At 40.7% G+C, this 25774-nt stretch overlaps 1 protein-coding gene across 1 annotated transcript in view; it reads left to right on the top strand.

Annotated features, from left to right (window-relative positions):
* The first annotated feature begins 10293 nt into the window (after positions 1-10293).
* Positions 10294-25774, top strand: part of LOC122799535 — a 200371-nt gene continuing 184890 nt past the window's right edge. The window contains exon 1 of the mRNA XM_044068665.1: positions 10294-10489. Coding sequence (XP_043924600.1) covers positions 10412-10489 — 78 coding nt within the window. The 5' untranslated portion in view covers positions 10294-10411. The remainder of the gene's footprint in view (positions 10490-25774) is intronic.

Here is a 25774-nt window from a genome sequence, read left to right as displayed (position 1 = left end):
ATTAATGTTAAAGTTCTTCTTATATTATCAAAAGTATTTCTATTTACAATGAAGCCTGTCTGATCTATATCTATAATGCCGGGAATGATTGTCTTCAATCTATCAGCAAAGATACTCATAAACATTTTATAATCAACATTAAGTAATGAGATGGGCCGATATGAAGAACATCTAGTTGGATCTTTATTAGGTTTTAAAATTGGTGAAATAAATGTATATTGCCAAGATGGGGGGGTTATTAACTCAGTTTGGGCCAAAATAAAAACCTTATGTATTAATGAATATGTACTTTTAGAAAGGATTTTATATATCTCTGGTATAATACCATCATTACCCGGTGCTTTGTTTGATTTAAGCTTATTTATTTGTGTGATAACCTCTGTATATGAAATACTTTTGTCCAATAGTTTAATCTGTTGTTTATTAAGCTTTTATTCAAGTTTGTGGTTATAAACTCCTTTATTTTATCTTTAGGTTCCATGTTAATGTTATTATGGTTAATTTTGTGAAAGTGATTTCTAAATTCATCTAGTATTTCTGGTATACTAGAAACATTCTTCTTTTCCTTAGAGAAAAGATTTCTTTGATATGGTTTTGTTTATTCAACCTTTTGTTTTATTTTTAAGTCTATGTAAGTATTTGGGGCTTATTGAATAAGACAAAACTTGTATTTCTCTAAAGTTATTTTAACTTTATGAGTTAAAATTTCTTTGTATTTCTCATTTAGTTTGTTTATTTCTTCAATAACTTTCTTGTCTATAATATTTTCTTTATTATTATGTTTATAGGAGTCTAATTTACTTTGAATATCTAACAATTCCTTATCCCAAGATTTCCTTTTATTATTATACCATCTGATACTTTGTCCATATAGATATGATTTTAAGGCATCCCAAACATAAACAATGGAGACTTCAGGAGTATTATTTATGTCTAAAAAATGTTTTACTTCTGAAAGTATATATTCTTTATAGTCTTTTAGTTGAGTTAAGTATGCTGGTATCCTTTTGATCTGAACATTATGAGTATTTTTTATCATGAATTCAAAAACAATTGAATTATGATCAGATATAGGACATGAAATGATTTTGGAATTAATTAAATCTGTTACCATCTGGTTAGAAATAAAGACCCTATCTATTTTTGAATAAGTTTTGTATCTGTTAGAAAAGAAGGTGTATGGTAATGATTTTGAATCTATCTGATTATTAATATTCAAATGATAAGAATTAGCAAAATCATTTAAATGTTTTGCATTAGATGTAATTCTTCTTTTCCTTATAGTGGTAGTATCACTTTCATGTAGTATACAATTAAAGTCACCAGCTAAAATAATATCTCCTATAGAGAATGATATGATCTTATCAAGATGATGTTTCACTGTATTAATACCAATTCCAGGTATCCAATATACATTAATTAAAGTGTAAGTCTTCCCATTAATTTGTATTGTAACCATACAAAACATTCCTTTGTCATCCTGATAAGACTTAATGGTTTTAGGAATGGGCATACTTTTATTCCATAAAATAGCCACTCCTCTTTTTCTGAGTGTGCTCTGAACTAACCAATACTGTATATTTGTTTGTGGCTAGTTTATCAATATCTTTTTCAAGAGATAGGTTTCTTGCAGGAAGACTAAGTTGGCCTTATGTAAATTAATGTATCTTATTAGGCTTGCCCTTTTACGTGGATTATTCAATCCATTAATGTTTAAAGAAATTCCTTTTAAATATGTCATTTGGCATTTTAAAACTTAAGAATCTTATGATCAAAATAACAAATAACAAGATAAGTAATGTTACATCTCCTCCTTTAGGTGTACCTTTAAATATAGCTGTATTTATTGAATCTCTTATGGGATTTCGTATAGGATTCAATTTTGTTTGTAGTGACAATGAATGTACAAAATATATTGTGGATGTCAAAACTATATACAAATAACAATGAACAAGTGAAAATAATGTAAGGATTAAACCTTGCATCCAGCCTGGAGTTATAAACTCCAACTTAGAGTAGTATTTACCACTCAAGTTAACCCCTACCCTAAGCAGCAGTACCTCAGCTACCACCTTATCAATTTAATACTAGTTATATTTAACTGAGGTTAACAGTTTTCAATTCAATTATCTAGCAAGACAAGACTACACATTTGGTAAAACACCATCATATAAACTAAAATAAACCTTTTTTTTTTTTTTTTTAAAAACTGTTCATACTACTATATACATCCATGTAATATAAAACACTTGTATTCAAATAGCATTCAAATAATCTTGATGTTAGAAATCAAGAGGAGAGAAAAATAAGTTCTAACATTCATTTAAATCAAAAACTTTGGCTAATATGATTCAGACATTACATATATTAAGATGCATCTATTTTCTGTCATGTAAATGCAATTAACGGCTTCCAAAAATAAAACCTTGAATTGCTTGTATATGAGCATTTACTCAAACTCATTATTGTCAATAGAATAAAATATTGTATTCATAGAAATTGTTATAAATCATACTGCATAGTTATGCAGATTCTCAGAAACACTTATATACATATATACATACACACACACACACACACACATACATATATATATATATATATATATACATACACACACACACACACACACACGTATATATATATATATATATATATATATATACATACACACACACACACATACACACACACACACACACACACACACACACACACACACACACACATATATATATATATATACATACACACACACACACACACACACACACACACACACACATATATATATATATATACATACACACACACACACACACATACACATATACATATATATATATATATATACATATGCATACACACACACACACACACACACACACACACACATACACACACACACACACACACACACACACACACACACACACACACACACACACACACACACACACACACACACACACACACACACACACACATATATATATATCTGATCTCACTGAGTTGTGTCTTTACTTAGCACTATCTTACTTGCTGTCCCTATAATAAATCTGTCTGCTTTATACAAAATAATGCACAGCAAACACATTTTAGTAACCAGATTTTACAACCATGCTATACTACTGCTTTAAAATATATCACATGACAATTTCTTCCAGTATAGAGTTATAAAATTATTTATGCTTGTCAATCAGATGAATTAAATGAGTTATAGTAATGTATATGTTTGGAACATAAGTTTTTAACACAGATTATTAAGCTGCTGTTAAGTAGATTTTCAAAAACACTTGAATCAAGTTACTACTTTTGAAACATATAAAGATATTATGATAAGAGAGTAAACACTCAGTGCTTTATAGAAAAGAAACTGATGTGAATAAGCTAGCAGAAGTAGCACACTGGTAGTAATGGGCTGTCTTAAAATGGCAGCTGGTCCAGATTATCACAAGGAATTTGTGCCCCTCATGTTAGAGGCTAAAGAAACCATTGCTAAGAGGGGTACTACATCAGATATAACTATTTTAAGCATTCAGTTCTTAGACAGGAGTATTAGATGGCAACTCCGGATAGGGAATTATAGAAAACTTTTATTAGCCTGGCATCACAACAGATGTGAGATGATACTGCAAGATGTAAGCAGTGTCAAAATATTGGCAAGGCAGGAGGCAAAGCTAGGACTGCTTTGATGCTACTACCCATTATCAAGGAACCATTTCAGACGATAGCTATCAAAATACTGGTGTCTGTTCATATTCCGAGTACCACAGGTAAGAGATATATCTTGGTGATATTAGATTGTGTTACTAGATATTTTGATGCTGTGACGCTGTCCTATATTGAGTCATAAAAGGTAGAAAAACACTCTGTTAGGTATTTTCAGCTCAGTGGAAATACTGATGAACAAAGGAGCTAACTTAATATCAGACTCACTGAGTTGCCTGGCTGCATGATGAAGAGGGATGGAGCCTTTCCTGTGAGCCAGGTGACCAGAGTTTGACTAGTGGCTCCAGTGCTGAAGGAGCCAGGCAGGGGTAAGGAACAGGAAAAAGAGAATGTTTCCCATTTGCCTGTCCCAGGGATATGGGAGGGTTGTGGTCACTCAGGCAGCAAATAGGGGAGTATGATCTGTTTGGCAGAGACTGGCGAAACCACTTCCTATGTTTGAGTGGACAGCAAGGGCTGCTTTCTGGCAATGACCTTTGTGAAAGTGGGGGGCTTCCATTGCAGTTAGTCTATTACATGTCCCTCTCTCTGAGATAGTGTCCGCAGAGAAATATTGGGCAAGGTAAAACCCCCAACCACCTTGATATCTATCTGAAGGATGGCCTCTCCTGGTTGACCTAGCACCGATTAAGCAGAATGAATTGGCCAATTGGCCAGGAAGCTGATGTTCAACAGACATCTGGTGACAAAAATACTATTAAAATAAAAAAAAAAATGCAGACTTTATTGTAGAAGTGCTGTGGAGTAAAGCAGTTGAGACACTCATACCATCCTCAGACAAGAATTTGGAGAAGTTCAGCTGTAGTCTTATAATCATGCTATGAGCATTTGTAGACCAGTTAGAATGTGAGTAGGACAAATAGCTACCCCTCCTACTTTTCCTTATGGAAGTTGTCCCAAGAAACTACATTTGTAATATGTGGGAAAATGTGATTCCTACAAGGATTTGGTAATGGAGTATGTACTCAAGTTCAGGACTAAGACGAGAATGCAAGTCGGCACAGGAGCACGCATATGCACAATCGCAACAAAACTTTTGTTATGACAGGATAACATGATTCCAAGCATGCATATGCACAAGTGCAACAAACCTTTGTTATGACGGGATAACATGATTCCAAGAGTACTTAGACAAAAGATAGTGGTGCTTGTTTATGTTCACCAGAATAAGCTGAAGACCTCATGGGATGGATGCTTCACTATTGTGAGAAATATAAGTGATGCTATACAGTAGAGTTTCCTGGTAGAAGGCAGAAATGCAGACTGTACCTTGTCAATATGACAAAGCCCTTAATTAACAGAGAGAGAGAGAGAGAGAGAGAGACTCTAGTGCTTAGCATATGCAATTGATTACAACAGGAGTCTGAGAAAGATATAAAGATAGATCTTCTCAATGAATAAGGTAGTACTACCGCAGCAGCGGTCCCTTATGCAAGTGCAAAAAATTAAAGCAATACTATAACAGCATGCCTGACATGTGAGGGAGGTGCTGAGCAAGCTGGAAAGGGCAATATAGTTGTCAATACAAAAAAAAACTGTCATAAAAAATGAAAAAGGGTTCTACCCTTTTACTAAAAAATGCAAATGATCTCTATAGATAAGAAACCGGTAACATAATTTAGTATGTCTTTGCATCCCCAAGTTTAATTTCTTGACAGTTTCTCAACAAAATTCATTTGAGTCTAAGGAGGAGGAAAAATGTTACTATTCTTTCCTAAGTGAAATGCAATTTATATGAACTAAGTTGTACTAAAACTGAATGTTACTAAAACTCAAACACACATACTTATACACAAACTCGCACACAAACACATACCTACTGTGGAGTGGTACTACAGTTTGAAAGTGAAGCTAGTTCTACTTTATGCACATCTGCAGTGCTAAAAGCCTAATGCTCCTTGAAGATGTTAGTGTAGGTCAAAGGATATTACCTTATTTGGGAGCTCCCTCAGAAGTTTGTAAATATGGAAAGAAGAAAATATACAAAATTTAAAACTGAAATCAGCAGGACAGACCGATTGACATTCAAGTAAATTTTATTATGTGTGTATGCGGTTGTGGGGGGGGGGGGGCTGTTTAAAAAGGTGCTGCTGATTTTCCTCCTATAGCATGCACTGAGAGACTAGTTACGTCCTATAAGGACTTTGAGTATTATTTAGTTACTTCCTGTAAGGACTTTGAGTATTATTTAGTTACGTCCTATAAGGACTTTGAGTATTATTTAGTTACTTCCTATAAGGACTTTGAGTATTATTTTCTAATTTTGAAAGTTAGTGATATTGAAGATATAGTATTTCTTTAACTAAAATGAATTGTGGTCTAAGCTAGGTGATACTTAAAATCTGCTGTATGTCATCTGTCTGTTCAGACCTTTTTATTTTAAATTCCCTTTGCAAAATTATTTCTGTTTGTATACTTGCTTTTCAAGTGAGATGCATTATTTTTGTTATTCCAGGTAGAGTTAAGGGTTAAGGGTTTGTGCATTGACCTTCTACTCTTTGTATCCACATATCACAAAAGGATTGCTCAGAGCAAACTGTTACCATTCAAATATTTAAAGGTTGGCTTACTTTAGGGTAAACATTATTTGGGATCTTGGTTTTGCCAGGGTAGTCTGGCTAGTGGCATCATTGCTGTAATTCGATGAAATGGTGCTGGTACTGGAGACTTATTTGCACCCTGCTTTGGGAAATATTGTGTATACATGTATTCATATGCAAAATAGATTTATACAAGTTTAAATTATTGTTGGTAAGATTGCACTGTAAGTCACTGGGCTCAGTCTAATATGGAAAATAATCCTGGAGAACCAGGGTTTATAATCCTAAACTGCAACTTTACACTATGAAGCTTATTTGGGTGTGACAGCTGTTGGTTATTGCCAATGGCAGAAGTGCACATTTACTGCAAGCCCTTAAGTTCAATTATCCATCACATATTTATTGATTTACAGCAGTGTAGATTGAGAGACTAAACTTCACATATTATTTGATAGCAGGGGTGGAATTTATATGTTGGTTCTTCTGAGGCTCACTAATGCTGGCAGTGCTTTGTGCACTCATGTAGTGTTACGTTTAGATTGGGAAATTATCTACATTTATGACACACAGCAGTTATTTCATTTATATTTCCTGTGTAAGATATTATAGGATTGTGATAGTTACAATTCTTAAATCTAACACAGCTGCTAAAACTTCCTCAGTAATCTTTGAGAATATTTAAAAAAATAATAAAGGCTTCTTTTAATAATATGAAATGGTGCTAAAATGATCTTGAATGAACTGTATTATAAATAAGAGAACAATAGTATTTTATCACTAACTATAACATTGGTGTAGGTAATAAACCACTATAAGAACTGTGTGAAAGTATCTGACAACACAAGCTGCTTGTAAATGATCTGCTTCAGGTCACATAATCTAGTCTCCCTAATCTCCAACACGTACTGCCTATCATTTTCTATAGCATCTCTTCTATAACTCCTAACATTGTGGTTTCTGTTGACTACCTTCTTCGATTAGTTTTTCTGTTGTATATTAACTACTCCTTTGTTTTCTGGGGGCTCTGTTATTACATAAATTATTTCTATTTTTTTCCACTTGTGTGTCCACATTCTTATTTATTTATTTATTTACATTTGTTGACCGGGAGTGTCCAACTGGACATAGGTCCATTTTCAGCGGAGGCCCAGGGAGAAAAGCTCCACAGTTAAAATAAACAGACAGTAGTTACATTGGATTATATAGCGATTAACAATATAACATAGCAATTACTTACAACATATTTACAGATGAAGAACATAGTACACCAGTAGACAACTAGAATCTTTCTCTGTGAAGTACATAACAGACATTAACAAATGTTACAATAAGAAGTTCCTGCTGTATAATAAGTACTAGGCTTATGAGCATCTGAGCTTGCTATAATCAAGGTAGTTAGTGGAGTGGAAAGAAAGGTAGTGGTTGGATGGGGTGGGTGATTTTAGAGTGGGAGTTGCAAGGGCATAGCCAGCACACAGCATGTTTTTAGGTGTGCTTTTAGTAAAGTTTTGAAGTGGGTGCATGATGGTACAGAGGTAATTGTGGGTGGGAGGGAGTTCCATAATTTGGCTATGGTGCAAGAGAATAGTGCTTCACCAGCAGAGTTATTGGCTTTAATGATCTGCAAGTGTTTTTTGTTGCTGGATCTTAGTGGTCTGGTGGTGCGATAGGGTTGGAGTAGATTCTGGAGGGATGGGACATTTAGTGGATGGTTTACTAGTTTGTGGGCGAGTGAGAGTTGGTACCATTGAAGAAGGTGAGGTAGTTCAAGCCAGCCCAGTTCAGCAAGTGAGAGACAGTTATGACTACGGTAGGATGCCCCTGTGGCGAATTTGGCGATTTTGTTGTAGCAGGTCTCTAGCTTGTTTAGATCGCATTGCCTTAGGTTGGTATATGGAGTGTTTCTCCCCGGGCCTCCGCTGAAAACAGGCTCTGTTGAACCTAGTCGGACATTCCCGGTCAACAAATGTTAAATAAAATAAATTAAAAAATAAATATATATTGGAGAGGCATAAAGTAGGGTGGAGATAAGGTGGGAATTTGCTATTGAAATCTTTGCTGCTTTGGTGAGAAGTTGCTTATTTCTGTATAACACTCCTAGTTTTTTGTGGACTTTTTTTATGGTCATGGATATGTGAATGTCAAATTTTAATTTATTGTCTATTTCCACTCCTAGCAATTTGGTGTGCTCAGTTGGGTATATAGTGGTGTTGCCTTTTGCTGTGATGTTAAAGTGAGAGTTGTTTTGAGTATGTTTGGTGGGTTGGAAGATGAGTAGTTTAGTTTTGTTTAGGTTGAGTATTAATTGGGCATCGGATAACCAGGTTTCAACAGAGGAAAAGGCTTCCTGTGTGACTTTCTGCAGTTTGGGTAGGGACTGGGCTGAGCAGATGATGGTTGAGTCATCTGCGTATTGTATGAGTGTGCCATGTTTGGTGGCAGAGGCTAGATTATTGGTGAAAACAGAGAAGAGTAGGGGTCCAAGGATGGATCCTTGGGGAAGCCCTATGGAGACAGGTAGTTGGGGAGATTTGTCATTCTGCCATACAACGGATTGTTGGCGGTCAGACAGGTAACTCTGAAACCAGTTGGTGACTGATTGAGAGAAGGATAGGTTATTGAGGACATTCTGATACTGAAATTGGTCCAATTGGATCAGTGCTCAACCTTAGTTAATAAATTATATGAATAAATAAATAAATAGTCTTAATACATAGCCAAGGGTATTTAACAAGATTAAGGCCAATAGCTAACTGTCCTTTCATAAGTGGAAAATGCAATAACTACTGTGATGCTCACTCTGAATTGATTTGTTTTGTTTACAATATGCTGTTTACAGGATTTTGAAAGAGAGAGAAATGTCACTGAAAGTTTGTGGTTATACAGAGAACGTGTATTCAAGATCATATGAAGTCCGTTAGCCAGTAAACTCCTTGTATTATATTTTATTTATTAGATTTTTTTCTGCTGTGATCATTTTCTAGTTTATGCTCCGCTCCACATTGTACCAGTCCTGCAGTTGATCTGTGATTGTCTTCTTCCCTAGATATGCCCATTAATTGCAATGAGGGAATAAGGCATGATTAGGAGGAATATGTTCACAGCATTAGCAGTCTCCCATTTCTTATCATCCCAAGAGTGCTTTTGTGGACATATATAATCAGCTCAGCCACTGATTGCCTGTCTTTTCTGCCGATACTTTTCTCTCTTGGAGCACTACCATTCCTATTGAGCTTTCCTTTTCCAATATTCTCCTCTAGTTTTGATGAGAGGGGCTACTGGTGGAGACATAGGGATCTCCACCAGCTTTCTGGAGGAGTCAAAAGCTGCTCATTTCTCCCTTTTCTTGCTTCGGCATCTGGAACTGAAGTCTCTGTTACAACCCAGTTTATGTTTGGCTCTAGTTCATGTCCATCCCTTTTGCAATTGAGTCAGCCCTTCTTGTCATTTTATAAATCCCAATAACACCTTAGTGAATACTTTAAAGAAATTTCTGATGTACATTTGGAACTTTTTTCTGCATTATACATACTAGTCTCCTGAAAAGATTCAGGACAACATTCATAGGTTCACATCATGCTGTTTAGGTTGATTTGCTACTTTAATGTGCTCATGCATATAAACTTTGCAATTCTGCCTGAAAACTATCAACAATACCTATGTTCCTAGTAAGATGGGCTAAATCTTACAGTCAGATACAAAAACATGGACTGGAGTGGCATGAAGCTGCTGAGCCTGCAACCTACCATATTAATTTGCATACTATACGCGTACAGGTTACTTTCCAGCTGGAGTTCACATAAACACACAATTCAACTTGAAATTACATATTGTCACACATTTGAGCTTTCCTATAAATATAAATAAGAAAGGCTCCCAAATTTAAGATTGTATAATTAAGAAAAAAGTGTCTCAAAGTCATCTTTCAGAAGTTCTAATGTTATGAACTAAAATGTTATTTTAATATCTTCTTTCTTAATCAAGCATTTCTTGTGTGTGTGTTTTTTTTTTTACAGTTTCTATGTCTGCTACAGTGCAGTAACCATGGACTTTTAGAAGAAGCTGCAACCTGCCTTTTGGCACAGGCGAGAGACACAAAAACATTACCTAGTATTCTCTGGGGGCAGCTTTGGAGAAGTATGAAGCTACTGCTCCGAACAAGTCCTGATTCCAAAGGAAGAAAATCATATACTTTTTTCCATTCCTCTGTCAGTAAGGTAGGTATGGTGTAAATGTAATATTAAGTCTCTCCTTGCAGTAATGTAAAACCATAAAAATAAAATTAGAAGTGCAGTGCAGCAGATGGGATCATTCTTTCCAAGAAGATCCATAGAATCATAATTCAGAATTACCACTGGAAATGGCTATGTGATGATATATTATGCCAGTTAGTCTCAGCCAAACTTTGCAAGATAACTGAGTCTAGAATGATTGTTACGAGAGCATTTGTGGAATATTTGTTTAAGACCGTTTGGTAGGGGAAAGCTTTTCCCAGTGTCTCAACAGGTGGTACACTTGCCTTTGGTTCCAGAAGATCTGAAAGTTTTGGGTTCTATTCCCATACCAGGCACTTGGATTAATTTTTTCCAGTACTGACACAGGGTAGCACACATTTACTGACTCACTTTGAGTGTTATTTATTTCTTGGACTCATCTTTAACAACAGATGATATCCCGTAACACAGACATGCATTGTAGTTAGAGAGGGTATCTAAAGAGCGGAAGCTGGCTGCATTCATGTTTTTGTCATACTTTGTTTTGCTTTATTCATTTGTTAACTGGATAAGACTTGCTATGTACAAGGATCTCTTTTCAGGGGAAGCACTTGTCTTGGTTAAGCAACTTCTTTAGGGGCACAAAGTGTATAAGTGGAGGCTGAATGAAGCAAACCCAGTAATACAAGATGAAAACTGCCAGCAGCTCATAGCCTTAAACCTCTTTAACATACTGTGATGCACCATAAATTCGTATGCACGTCTACCTTTGTGGCATGGAGCAAAGTCCTCTATGAAGAGCATTGCAGTAATAGTGTCTTCAGGAAAATGTATTCTTAAGTGTCTGGTATTGTCAGCCTTCTGTGTGTGAGTGTGTGCGTGCGTGTGTGTGTGTGTGTGTGTGTGTGTCTGTGTGTGTGTGTGTGTGTGTGTGAGTGAGTGTGTGTGTGTGTGTGTGTGTGTGTGTGTGGTGTCAGTATCAGATTGATTAGGCATATTTTACAGATCTGATAATGCTCTGATTCTTTCATTTATCTGTCTGTCTCATCTAATGGTCTTCCTTGCTCTGCTTTGCTTTACTGATAATACTTTTTTTGTTTGTCATGTTTTGTTATTTTGCTGCTTGTTAAAACATTGCATAACCATGGTTGCTCTTTCTAACTTGGGAGTGAGGTTTTGGCATTCAGAGCAATGCAGTGGCAGCAATAGCACCCCCCCTATTCTATTGTTTGGGGCTGTCACTGTTCTCCTTCACTGACCTTAAGTTGGTGCTCCTAGTGTGCTTTGGTTTGTGTCTCACTGCTCTGTCATTCGTAATGACTGTACTCTTTGGTGCTGCATGTTAAACATGCTACTTAAAGGAGAACTCGACCTTCCAATGTAGTTAACCTTGTCCCACCATTATTTTTAGTCTGCAGAATAACACTCAATTGCTGTTTAGTATACCTTGAAGCATGTCAGTACCTTTCTGTTTTGTCATTTCCACTAGTTCCCTACATTATGAAGGTCCCGCCATTTTCCTTTTCAAATCTCTTGTTGCTTCAAAAATAAATTTGCCTCAGCCTACATGACAGACTAGACAGCACAGATTCTCCAATTTTCACTCTTGGCCACTGTCTGCGGTTTTCCATTTTGGGACTTGTGTCTTGCTGAGGTCAATTAATTAATGCTGCTTTTATGCATATAACTACAAAATTAGGCATAGTATTAAAAACTATAGGCATCTGTCATTTGCCTCACAACTGTTTTGACAGCTATCACCCACAATAAAGAAAGGACAGTTATGTAAAATCCTTAGTATGAGGAAGTCTACCCGAGTTGCATGTTAGCCACTCTTGTATGTGTCTTAAGACTATCTCTCTTGCTTGTGTTGCCTACCATCAAACGTTTTGCACACCCATGTGGACCCTGGCAGTCCTCATATCCTGTTCTATCTGTCCTGATATGAGCATTCAGTTCCCCCATTATCAACATCATGTCATGTTGTCATGCTTTATCAAGTAGTCCTGCGGTTGTTGGCTGAATGCACTCTTTCCCTTGCCATTACAACCCTGCTGTGAGGCATGGGCTGAGAATGCCATGAGTCTATCAATTCTGATGACACCCCTCAATGTCTTCAGAAGACTCTCCCTCACCACAGTTCCCACATCATTCTTAATCTTTTCTCCTTTCCGTTGTACACTCTGGATTCCAAGCCAGGTGGCTTTGCTGCACTGCTCTTCCACGTTTTCTCCAGGATACACAGTATACCCAGTCTTTTCCTTACTATCAAATTATCCCCTTCCAAGCTGCATCTTGTCAGAGAACCTATATTCAGTGCAACAATCCTTACCAACAAATTATCATCTTCCAAGCTGCATCTTGTCAAAGAACCTATAATTCATTGTAACAATCTTTAGTTCATGTTTGGCAAGTTGATTGGCTTTATGTCCATCCTTTACTTACAGCTATTTCAGGTAACCCAGGCTGGGCAACTGAACACCCGCTGGCCAGTAGCTCATTGAGCAAGGACTGAAGGCCATTATGACAGGAAAACACTGGCCAACTGGGGTTATCTGTGACCTACAGCACCTTCAAATCTGGATTGTGCTTATGTGTTGTCTGGTGTATACTATCTGAATAGTTATACTGTTAGGGAAAGGTTTTTTTGATAGGTAATGCGAGGGGTTAGTTGCAGGGTTAGGGTTATCACACGTGAGTAAGGATGGACATGGGGGTGGGTTCACCAAAATCATGTCCTCATGCTTTAACTACATGTATAACTGCTCTGCCCCTCCTTTCCAGATCTATAGCACTTACTAGGCCCCTTCATGCATATATTGTCATGTATCGTTAAGCTTGTTACTCATTTGAACAACTTTCTGCCATATTTCACCATTCTTCTGCTCTTTGCTCTTGTCATGTCTTCCTTAGCCTTTGCATGTTGTGCTTAATACTTTTACCATCTAAATTCTAAATCTTCATAAATCACCCCAGCATGATCCTCTTTTGCATATGCTGCACTTTCTCCATACCCACTACTTCTTTCTCTTATGTTTGCCTTGTTCTTTTAGGCTGTTCTTATCTAAACAAACCTCAACTTACATACCTTTCTAAATCCTAACTGCTTTTTCACATCCTCAAACTGTTTATAAATCCTTCCTTTTTACTAAATAACTGCTCTACTCTTACTTTACCCATATTTTAAACAGAACACATATGCTTAGCTAATGAAGCTAAGACTGATACCATTGTAAAAATGTTTTCATGCCTAACACATACAGTGAAGTTCTTAATCACTTTTTGCTTGTCCTACTGACACATACTGCTAGAAGATGTAGGTTCATAGGCAAGTACTAAGCTAGCTGCCCTTGTGGGCTATTTTAAGCCTAGGTAATTTTCCCCTCAAAGGTTAGAATCAAACCCTGTACCTTATGGCTGTGAAATAAATACCTTAACCACTATGCCAACCCCTAGCCACGCTTATTAAATTACCTCAGTCTCCCTAGTCTAGTCCTGCATGGAAGCGGCCGCTTAGGAGCAGGAGACAGCAGCGCACCTTCCTTAATATGCATGGCACACTGCCATCCTGCACCTAAGCGGGATGGCAGTGCATCATGAAAGCGCACTGCCATCCCTCTTAGGAGCAGGACGGCAGTGCGCCATGCATATTAATGAAGGTGCGCTGCCCAACCTCTTAAGCATACATGGAGCGTGTACGAGTGCAGGGGGTGTGTCTGAGAGCAGAGATCTCAGAATAAACACGCCCCTGCAAAGTAGAACAGCAGAAAGTGGAAATAAATGAGCGAGGCCGCTCATAGGTGTCCACATATTCCCACCAACAGTCCCCATGTGTACAACAGCAACAGTACATATAAATAAACCGAAGAAAACCCGTTATATTTATCTTAAATCCGAGTACGGCTAACTGTAAGTGCGTGGGTGTGCCCATCGCTAAGCTACAGTTAAAACAGCTTAAAGGCCGAAGAGGATAACACGGAAGATATATGCAAATGAAACAGCACAGCAATAGTGTCGTCTGCCTAATGAGCAGGCATTGCCGGTTTGAGTCCCACTGCAGCACATACCATTCTCCATGTGAAATCTGTATATGGACATTTTTTCTCATATATTTACTGTATAACCTACTAAATAACATTTAAACGTGAACTGGACAACTGTATTAATAAGGCACTAGTAAGCAGGTTTAAGCACAAATAAGTAGTAGTAAGCACTAGTAAGCGTGTTTAAGTGCATTTGCACGGTGGTAAGCATTACCTACACAGATTAAGCAAAGTAGAAGCTGAGTGTTAGAAACTGTAACCAGAGGTTAGCAGTGCTTAGCGCAGCGCAAACCCATGCACACCCGCGTACAACTGCTTTAATGTGCCGTAATCACTCTGTACCCAATGGCCCATGTTCTGCCCAGCAACAAAATAAACAGCTTCCACAAGGCTTGAACTCAGGACCCTGTACACTATAGTCACAGTAGTTAACCACTAAGCCATCATAGCAATACATATGAATAAGGTATCAGCAAACTAATCCTCACCACACAAAAATCAAACCAAACGTGAACTGAATCTATCTACAGTGTAATGTTGTATAACCTGCTACATAACATACATATGTGAACTGGAGTACTGCAGTAAGCATAGATGTGAGGTGTCATTGTAGTAAAGTGTAGAAATCCCCAGGACCCCATACTGTGTATGTACACACGAATAATGGATACCAGACACATATATAACCTGTAATGAATAATAAATCACTGCCAAAAGGTAAATTAAATGCTAATTAACTATTAAGCAATGCTAACTGCTGCACAGCTCAACTTAGTAAGTGTAAGCAATGTGTAGGGCAGCCAATTCAATCTGCCTAGTGGTATACTTCTTTAAGCGGTGCCAACCTTAGGTAAGCAGGTGTGCCCATAGCTTAGCCTATTCAAAACTGGCCAGTCACGGAAAAGTGTGAGAAATTGGCCATATTTAAACTCCACAGGTGGGAATACTACCCATAATGGTATAGCTCCTGGTAAAACACCACAAGGAGAGACTACTGCAGGGCCAGTACCAGGGCTCGCAGTATAAAACGGAGGCCTGGGACAGTCTCGCCTGTGACCTCACCAGTGCCACAGGTATCCCCAGGACTGGTGAGCAGGTCAGGCACTACCATGGTGACCTGAAGCGGTGAAGGGGGGGATGTACTGGAACAGTGGATCCAGGAATCTCGTCAGATGCCTAATGCCCCAGTACTGAATTAGTACTCATTCTAGTAAGTAGGTGATAATAGCCTAGCTTGTGTATATTATGGATAGGTATGGCTAAACATCACTGTATTTCTCTGACAGCTGCAGATGAGCGGGCTGTGAACCAGCAAGCCCATGATGCTAGGTTGCAAAGACTGCGTCGCGTGGCAGGTTAGTAATTATTCTGCATGTACTGTCATAACAAATAAATATAAGAGCCTGAGAAAGTGTCGTCCCAGTAGAAATAAAGGTGAACTATTCTGTGACTAAAGATATAACCGCCTGGAGTGCTTCTGTTTATTCTTCTTTCATATGTTGTTGAACTGTTGCATACTATAAATAGTACTGTTGTATTAAGCAGTATTACCTACACTGTGGTATGCAGATAAAATGAGTATGAAGGTCTGTATAACAATGTTGGAAGTGCCAAGAGGTCACTCATATTGTACAAGTGAGGGAGACTTAGGCAGAAAACATTAGAAAGCTTCACATCAATTCCCTGATATCACAGTGTACTGTGATGTTAACTGTAAGTTTTATGTCACACACAGTATTGTTAGAATCCCGGGAGTGCTAGTAAGTTGTATGCACAATCATACCCCACACCTGTACAGATTTTGTTACAATGTTCAGAAAGAAAGCTGTTTGCTTAATTACACCCAACAACAGTACAGGCTTTGCTGGAATGTTCTAATAGAAAGTTGTATGCATATTAAAGCCCCTCAACTGTTCCAATCTGTCCAGCATGTCCAGATAAATGGCCCACATCACCAGCCTGGTAACCTGTTCCCCTGAAAAAGCAGTGTGATGATCCAAGAAATGTAGGAAACCATTAATGACATATAACTGATAGTCAGAGAATGTATATGAAAACAAACCTGTCATTCCAGCATCTCACCCAAAGTGTATGAGAGCAATTCTCAACATATGTTGCATTAACACCTGCATCTTGTCACGCCTGTATGTAAGACACAGGTCACATATATGTTGTTGTGTCTTTCAGCTTTTCCCGGTTAGGGGTCCCCACAGTGGAGCTCTGGTCCGCTAATGATTGGCAGTGGATTTGTACATGCCGAGTTGCCAGCCCTGATGCACAACCTTCAATGAAGGTACGCCTATTCATGCATGTCTCCACACAGAAGACGCTGTAGCTCAGAATAATCTATAAACATACCATTGTACAATATAAGGCCATTGAGTAGTGTAATAATACATGTAAGGGACAGATATATTAGTTGTTAATTGAACTCTCTCTCTCACCCCTATCATATGTGCAGTGATAACCCAATGACACACCTCAATCGGTAAGTGTACACCCCAAACTTTTGTTGGGACATATGTCCTATTGGTTTATAAATATTCACATTTGTTTCTATGTATGAGCCATGTTAAAATACCCCCATATTGGTGGCCTGTTGCCATCAATGAAACCTGCATGCTGTTGTAATGGCCACTGTTGTTCCATATATGCATGTGTTGTGCTTGCTCTGCAACTGTTTTACATCTAGTGTGTTGGGTTAATGGGTATACCTATGCATGCTGTTATAACTAATCCTGAATGCTGTTGACTATTACTAACCCGTATCTGTCTTTAAACTGCAACACCATAGCCCATATGTGAAGGCCAGTCCCAGCGGACCCACCTGTCCCACCTCAGCTGGCCATAGCACTGGGCACCAGCACTTCTGGGGCCCAGCCTGCACTTTCCTCCACTGTGGGCCCTGCACCACCTTCGGGTGGAACGGCTGCAGGGGATGGGGCTCGGCACCCCCCCCCCGGGAGCAGGGGCAGAGAGGAACCAGTCACCCATCGTCAGGTCCGGGCCGTGGTGCGTAGGGAGATTGATAGGGCTTTTTGAGACCAGCTATGTCAGCTTGAGGGCCGAGTGGTGCAATTAGAGGGTGAGCCTGCCCTCCTACACAGCCCCCAGCACAGCCACCTTTGCGGCCATTAAGGTGCAGTGGTGACTGCCCATGGGTGGGGACCTCAGTCCCACTGTTTCCATTTGGGGGCTCATGGGCTTGCAACTTCCAAGCACCCCTCCCCATCCAAGGTCTTTACTCCCCACATGTGTCATGTGCCGCCCCTGTATGCACCTTGTTTCTCTTGTCTGTTAACCTACCCAACCTACCTCCCCAAATATATATTACCCCTCCCCAACATCCCACTCTCACCTGAAAAAAAAGGGCAACCTGTTCCCACAAAAAAACCTTGCCCCCAACATAGCTGTCCATTTCACACGTGTCCACTGTGCAGAGGTACCTAACCAAGAGGATTACTGTCCGCAAACAGTTGCCCTACAAATATATGAACAGATGTACATGCAAATGCCGACAACTAAACATATATATGTCAACATCCATACATCCACATATACACAGTAAGTTACACATACGTATGCAGATAAATGTCCCCAGAGGTATATATGGACATTGTTAGAAATATGTAAGCAAATATATACACCCACAAAGGTATATATGGCCAGACATCTGTAGATATCAATGGTAGATTAACAGACACATACATGTTCACATAGGTTCATACTAGGCTATCTGCCCTAGGTCATTTGTAAGCCTAGCCAGAATGTGTTTGGTTTTTGCCACCCATTTTAAATTTATTATAACTAAACCTAACCCGAATACCTGAGTGTAACCCATCTAGAACTGCTAAACTGGAATCCCACTTTACCTTACAGAGACCTTCGTCAACAGTCATACCTGACATGTACACTTGACTTAAGCATGTATAATACCGACATGTTCATGAAATAGTGCGGGGGTATGCGGCAGCAAGCAGGATTATGCCTGTTTGGGTGGTGTTAAGCAATGCACACACTGGTTAAGCAATGTGGAGGCCAACCCAGTGTAAGATGCCATAACCGGAGGTCAGCAAGTCTGAGCCTTGTGCACACCAGCGCATACCTGCCTACACTCCCCCCGCAGTGCCTTAGGTACTCTATAGCTAACAACTCTCATCGTGGCCAGTAACAAAATGGTCAGCTCTCCCAGGCCCCCCCCCTGCACACTATAGTCCAAGTGAGTTACCATGAAGGCATGGCAGATATACAATCAGCTGCTGTTATCACAAACATATCATACAGCACAGACAGTATAGGAAATGTATGTAAATATGTAGATTAATACCAGCAAACATGTGCACATTGCTCAATCCAGTCTATGAGTATCAATGAACAGTGCCTGTCCACACATACTGTGAGAACAGTAGTCTTGCATAATACTGAAGAGAGGAATGGAAAATGGGGCATGTTGTGGGAGTGTGCTTCATCCGTGGAACTGGGAGATGAGGCTGGTCTGGTGTCTGAGCAAACCGCTGCTTCTCAAACCCCTGGCAGGATGCTATCAGTGGGAGAAACAGTGTAGACCAGCAAAATCTACTCATGACACAACAACAGGTCTGTCCCTGGTGGGATGAACCAGACTTTGTGGGTCACAAAGATGTTTCCACCAGTATCTGAGGAGGACCAAGGGAAGGCTTGGATGTACATGGACTAAATGGATGAAGAGCCTGCAGAAGGTTGCATCAAGACAGTAAAATGGAGGAGTACCGAGACGTGCAGAGAGGGAAATGTGTGGATGTGTGGTATGGCAGAGCTAGCAACTGGAGAATGGATGGATATTGTGTATGTGAAGCTTGGGGGCCTGGGAAAGGGAGCATGGGCATGACATTAAGGTAGAAATATGCAAACGAGGCAGAACTGCAATAGTGTAGTGGGCAGAGCATCCGCCTAACATGCACGCATTCCCGAGTTGAATCCCACTGCAGCACATTCTATTTTCTATGTGAAATCTGTATATCAACATCATTTTGCTGTATAATATATGATAAATAATGATATTTATACTTGAACAGGAGTACTGCATTACGCATATACCCACTCACAATTCAAAGGACATGAGACGACACACAGGTATGTATACACAGACAACCTTTATTGGTATATGTTACAATAATGTATGCCATTACGTACAGCACATAGCTTTGGACTTATTTAATCAGTGAGTAATGCAAGGCCCACACAAAACAGTAGATGCAGATAGTGCGGATATATAACATACTATTCTGTCCAGGCCAAGCCTGTCAATTCATACAACTGTAGACAAAGGATCTGCCGTCAAGATAAGTAACAATAAACAATAACAGATATAGTTCAGCAGTCGCCAGTTACACCCTGTAGTCAAGGCCTAGGGGGACATTTAATACCTGTGGTAATGTCTATGTATATGTTACATGTATGGACTCTGACTAACAAATGTGGGAGTCCACGATATGGCAGGGATGATAGCAGGGATGCTAGCAGTAAATAATGATAGGCCATTACCGAACAACCCCTAACCGTATCACAGCAGGACAAAGCCAGCCATATATGTGGAGGACAGAGGCAGGAACACAAGGCCATACTCACAATATTGATGTTACATACCCTGCAACTTGCTGGTGTTACAGGATTTGTTGCAACATACCCTTATGCAGGAATAACACATCAGGAACACAAATGGATGTAGCCATGTACTGATAGCATGCAACAGCCAGATTGCCGGGGATATATCTAGGACAAGACCTGTGTGGTGCACAGGCAAAAGCAACCAGGCAATCCACTAGCCATCATGTGGATAGGCCCACTGTTGAGAACTATACAGATAGACTTCATTCCATCCTAAACTACTATGTACACACAAACACTGCAAGACCAGCAATATACAATGCACATAACAACACTACACACTGTCTGTAGGTCTGGAACCTCTTACAATTGTATAGTTGTCCTGTGTCTGCAAGCCCTGCTGTAATAGATACTGTAACCTGCCATCTGTAACACTGCTGCCCACATACAGGAAGGATGTCCTCCGTACTGGAAAGGTGAAGGGACAACGCCCACATGATTCAGCAATTTATAGTACTGGGTTGCCATCGCAATAGTTAACTGAATCACTACCCAGGAGGCTGCACGCAATTAGCAACTGTTGCACACCGATTGGTGCAGAGCCCATCACCTAATCATGTGCATCACCTGCAAAAGCCATGCTGCAATCCATTCAAACAAACTCAATCACTCTAATGGAGAGGGAGAGAGAGAGAGAGAGAGGGAAAAAAAAAAGAAAAGATAAAATGAAATACACACACACAGTGGGAAAAAAGAAAACCTACAAGCCAAAACCAGGAAGACGTCACACCTGTACAAAAAAAAAAGGTATGTAAAACATAACTGTATGTAATTTAATGTAGTATGTGGTATAGATTAATAGGATATATGATGCTGAATGTTTGATATGTGCCATCTGTAGTTGTCCCTGTAATGATGTTTCGCTGAACAACTGCTCTGGACAATACTGTCTGTCCCTGTAAGCAGTGGGACATACCCACTAACTGTGCAGATCAGCAATGAATGACAAAGATGTCAGCCATAATATCTGTGTGTGTTATGTTAGTGTGGACAATAGCTGGTGGTGGAAGTACTGCCGTCATGATAGACACATAGGTGTCAGAGCACACCACTTGCAGGACAGTCATGTTAATGTGTAATGTAGCATGCACAAATGCCATAGGTTTATAATAGGCGTGCCAGCAATCTCACACCATATATACCACCCTAATGTTAGTCTGTGTTCACATGTGACACCTGTCTGTGTTGCAGCAAGGCAGAACAGTGCAGCTGTGAACGAAAGACAGTTACAGAATGCGGACCAGATGTCTGTATGCACTCCACATATAGATAAACATCTGTGTGATACAGAATGTGACATGTATGTGTACAGATACACAGACACTCAAATAGACATAGGTATATAAACAATGTACAACATATAATCTACACATATATGTACATAGATGTATGTTTATACACATATATATAGTGGCACTGACAATGGCCTGCAGGTGAAATAGTCTGTAACAGGCCAGCAAAGATAAGTGTCCCCACAGGGAGCATGGCTACAAACACATAGCACAAAGCATGGCACATACACATAGCACAAAGCTTGGTACAATACAACATATGTCCCAATGGTAGGTAAGCAGCTGACATAACAATTGCATTCTGTGAATGGTTTGTTGTAGCTGATATGGTGGGGGGAGACAAATATGTGTATTAAGAACTATAGTAACCCTGCTGTATGGGTGGCTCAGACCTGTTTCTATCTTTATGTCCTCCAGGGAACATGTCACATAGTCATCTTCCCGCATACTGTGCCACTGAGACAGAGGTTATTATCAACCACCTGGTACAGCACTATGAACTGCTGTTTGGGCGGACAGCCCATGACCAACAGGAGAGGACCGCCCTGTGGAATGAGCTAGTCCACAGGGTCAATGATGTCAGACTGCATAACCGCAGCTATGAGCAGGTCTGGCATCATTGCACCGACCTGCTTCGCCATGTACATCGGCTTGCAGCTGCCATAAGGGGGGACCACCTTGCAATGGGGGCAACCCACCCATCCACCCCTCACCCGTGTGGAGGAGCTTTTCAGCAGCCTTGTGGCACCTGGCCACCTGCAGCAACAACACCTGGCAGGGCACATTTTGCCAATGACACACCAGCTGAGGAGCATGCAGGTAGGGCACCAGGGCACATCGGTACACCACTCTTGTGTATGCATCTGCATCTGTACAGGTACATCATGCAAATCTGAGATGTCATATACATAGTCTGCTGCTGTGTAGTAGTAATAAACAGTTGTGTATAAGCTGTAATGTTGTGTAATTCTACTGTTGATGTAACATAATGCTGCACTCACTTTTTATGAATGCCACAGATGTGGCCACTGACATCAACTTTCTCACACTCTTATGCAGGTCTCTCCAGGATGCCACCATGGCAGCAGCCCATAGCTGATGAGTATGGTTCATGTTCATGCATGATGATAAACTGGGCATGTAATAGCTATGGGATATCCCATGCACACATCTAACACACCTACCCATACTGCATGCTGTACACATTCACGTTTTGTTGCTGTGAAATGCATTGCTTCACAGTAGAGATCATGCTGGCATATTGGAAGGGTACAACAGACACATGCAGGATAACTAACATCCTGTCAATGTGCAATGTGTCCACCGGGATGTGAAGTATGGCAGGACACATGGCCTACATTAGGGACATGTGTGAATCAACACCACCATGACTGCAGCTGCACACAATCAGGTTAAGTAAATGTTGCAGATGTAACCCTGACCCCACAGCACTCGTGACAGCAGTGTGTGCACTCCAAGGGATGTGCACATGAGTAGACCTTGCAACCATGCAGAGGTTTGGGACATGTGTAGGGCACCCCCCACAGCCATAGTAAGGTCCGCTGGTTGTCAATGTAATAGTCTTGTACTGGTCATACATGCACTGCTGATGTTGTGATCTGTAATGCAGACATCAGGCATTCACAAATGATAGCTGTTCACATATCATCCCAGGTATGTGTTGCTATAACACATAAGGGCTGTGAGCAGTGGAGCTGACATAACCGACACAGTACTACATATGCATCAATGGTTTGAACATCTGCAAGATATGGTGCACAGTACAAGGCAGAGTGCGGAACAGGTCCACAGTAACACTTTGTACATGGGTGCAGTGTTAACAAGGGGAAGGGCCATCACCTACCAACACAGCTCATGCCTCACACACATGTATACTTTCACTAGCATGAAGTCACTATAGTTGGACTGCATGCTGTTGCGCACCATATGTAATGCATGTTGACAGAAGGGTAATGGGAGGACTGTGTGTACAAATGTTGTGCAAATCCACATGTAGGAGTGTGTGTGTGTGTGTCTCAGTTGTGTTTGTAAGTGCAATCTAGTGGAGTGTAGACGATACATGTCAGATGTATATGTACATGTGTGTGTGTGTGTTTGTGTGTGTGGGTGTCCATGTATGCACAGGCGATAGTGGGATTGACTACATGGCAGTACTTCCCCTTGGGATTGTGCTGTACATGGAGTGAGACATGTGACACCAGGACAATCTGTCTGGTATGTGAACACAGGACAGCAAGGTCTATAGCATGGAGCATGCATTAGGAGGTGAAGTACTTAAGAGGTATACACATTATATTGCCAGTAGCAGATTAACTGGCTACCCACATATGCAGCACTACAAATGCAATGGGGAATTACCACAGCACATCAGTGAGTGTATCCAGGTAGTACTGTTGTCTGCATGATGGGTTGCTTGTGCAGCAGATGTGGCATGGACTGAGCAAGACTGTAGTATGAGGCTCTGGTGTGTGACATATGTACTGAATGTAGCAGCCCGAACCATATAGGGACCTTGTACACCATTACTGCTCATACACAGGGTAATATGGGATGACAGCAGTGAGGCCATGTATAACCTACTCCACCCAAGTCAGGGAGGTGATGGAGTAACAGATCAGGTGTTGTAACCACATGTGTAGGCATGGAGAGGAATTATATGTTAATGGGCAGTAGTAATGCCTGTATATTAGCAAGTGCCATGCAGGATGGGGAACATATAGATTCATAGGTTCATACTAGGCTATCTGCCCTAGGGCATTTATAAGCCTAGCCAGAGTGTGCTTGGCTTTCGCCACCCATTTTAAATGAATTTTGCTATGCCCTTTTTCGAGGTTAGTATACTGTACCTCTGTCTAACAGTGACACAGAAGTGATACCCGGGGTAAACCTACTGTAACTGACTGTGGGACTGTCTGTAAACCCAGGGAAAGTGAGGTAGTAAGGTGGCTGTCAGTATGAGTGTGTGTGAGTGTGTGTACTGTTATGTAATGCTGTACAGGTCTTAACATGTGTATTTGTTTCCCCTACAGGTGGCAAGCTGAATCAGGGTCCCTCCTGCATGCAAGCTGAGGTAGGTGTCCCTACAGACACAGATGATGATCGTACAGGTGAGGCACAGGTGGGGTTGTCAGAGGCTGACACTGTGCCAACGTGTCATCACCCTCCTAGCCACCCCAAGCCCGCACACAGTAACAGTGTCCCTACAAACCCCATCGCATGTGGCCACAACAGAGGGACAGTTGGTGCTTGGTGGCAATGACCAGGAAAGTGTGGTGTCCATGCCAAATTTGTTGGGTCACAGTCAACATAGCCAGTTGTCCAGAAGGCCACAACATCAGCAGATGTACCATGGTGCTTGTGGGAGGACCACAGGTCATCATGCCCCTGGCAGAGGTGCCACAACTGGTACCACCAGGAGCATGTTTCAGGCCGTAATGGAGGCACAGGCATGTATGGAAATGCACACCAGACAGGGCCTTAGGCTGCAGAGGTCTGCTTTCGCAGTTGTAAGTGGCAACCTCCATGAACTCGCTGGTGCCTTCCGTGAATATACCGAGGTCATGGATAGATGGTGGGGTGAGATGGTGGGCCTCCTTGACCGTGGCATGTCTGTGCTAGAACGTGTGGTGGGAGTGGTGCGACAGCTGCATGGGCGTAGGCCAAAAACACTATCAGCTGGCGGTCAACGTGGACATGCCAGGATGCCCAGCTGTTCCCGTAGTGGCAGTACCAGCCCCAGCACACCACTGGGGCTGCTGTCCACACCACACCACAGCAGGCCTCGTGCACGTGGCCCTGGCCAGTCCCAGGCGGGACATGGTTCTAGCGGACATATGTCATCAATGGGGAGAGTCTGTACCTGCATGCGTCCATGGAACCCCTTGTAGGCACAGTCAGTGTGTCCGTGGCGGAGGCAGTGAACTGCACACCCTGCCAGGTATGGTCTACAGCTGTCCAGTATCACCCGTATAGGGCAGCCACATGGCGGAACTGTGTGCATGCATACCCACACACTATGCAACCACACCTAGGGTGACCCCCATACCGACACACACCACATCACTCTGCCCCAGTCAATGAACCACACCCCTCACCCACACACATGGTGACACATGTTTGGACCACCCTCGGCCTCTGTCACACCAGCAACACACCCTGTGCATATAATGATACCTGTGCCACATCCCTGTCATCAATAACATTGATGCAGGGACAGGCTAATATGGGTCTGATGCATATGGTGACTAATAGAGTGCTGCAATGTACTGCAGTGTAGAATGTAGTCA

This window comes from Protopterus annectens, chromosome 4.part0 (assembly GCF_019279795.1).
Source record: "Protopterus annectens isolate FY-2018-M chromosome 4.part0, PAN1.0, whole genome shotgun sequence".
NCBI classification, from domain to species: domain Eukaryota; kingdom Metazoa; phylum Chordata; order Ceratodontiformes; family Protopteridae; genus Protopterus; species Protopterus annectens.
Note: the sequence above shows the minus strand (reverse complement) of the source record. Positions and strands in the feature narration are given on the sequence as shown.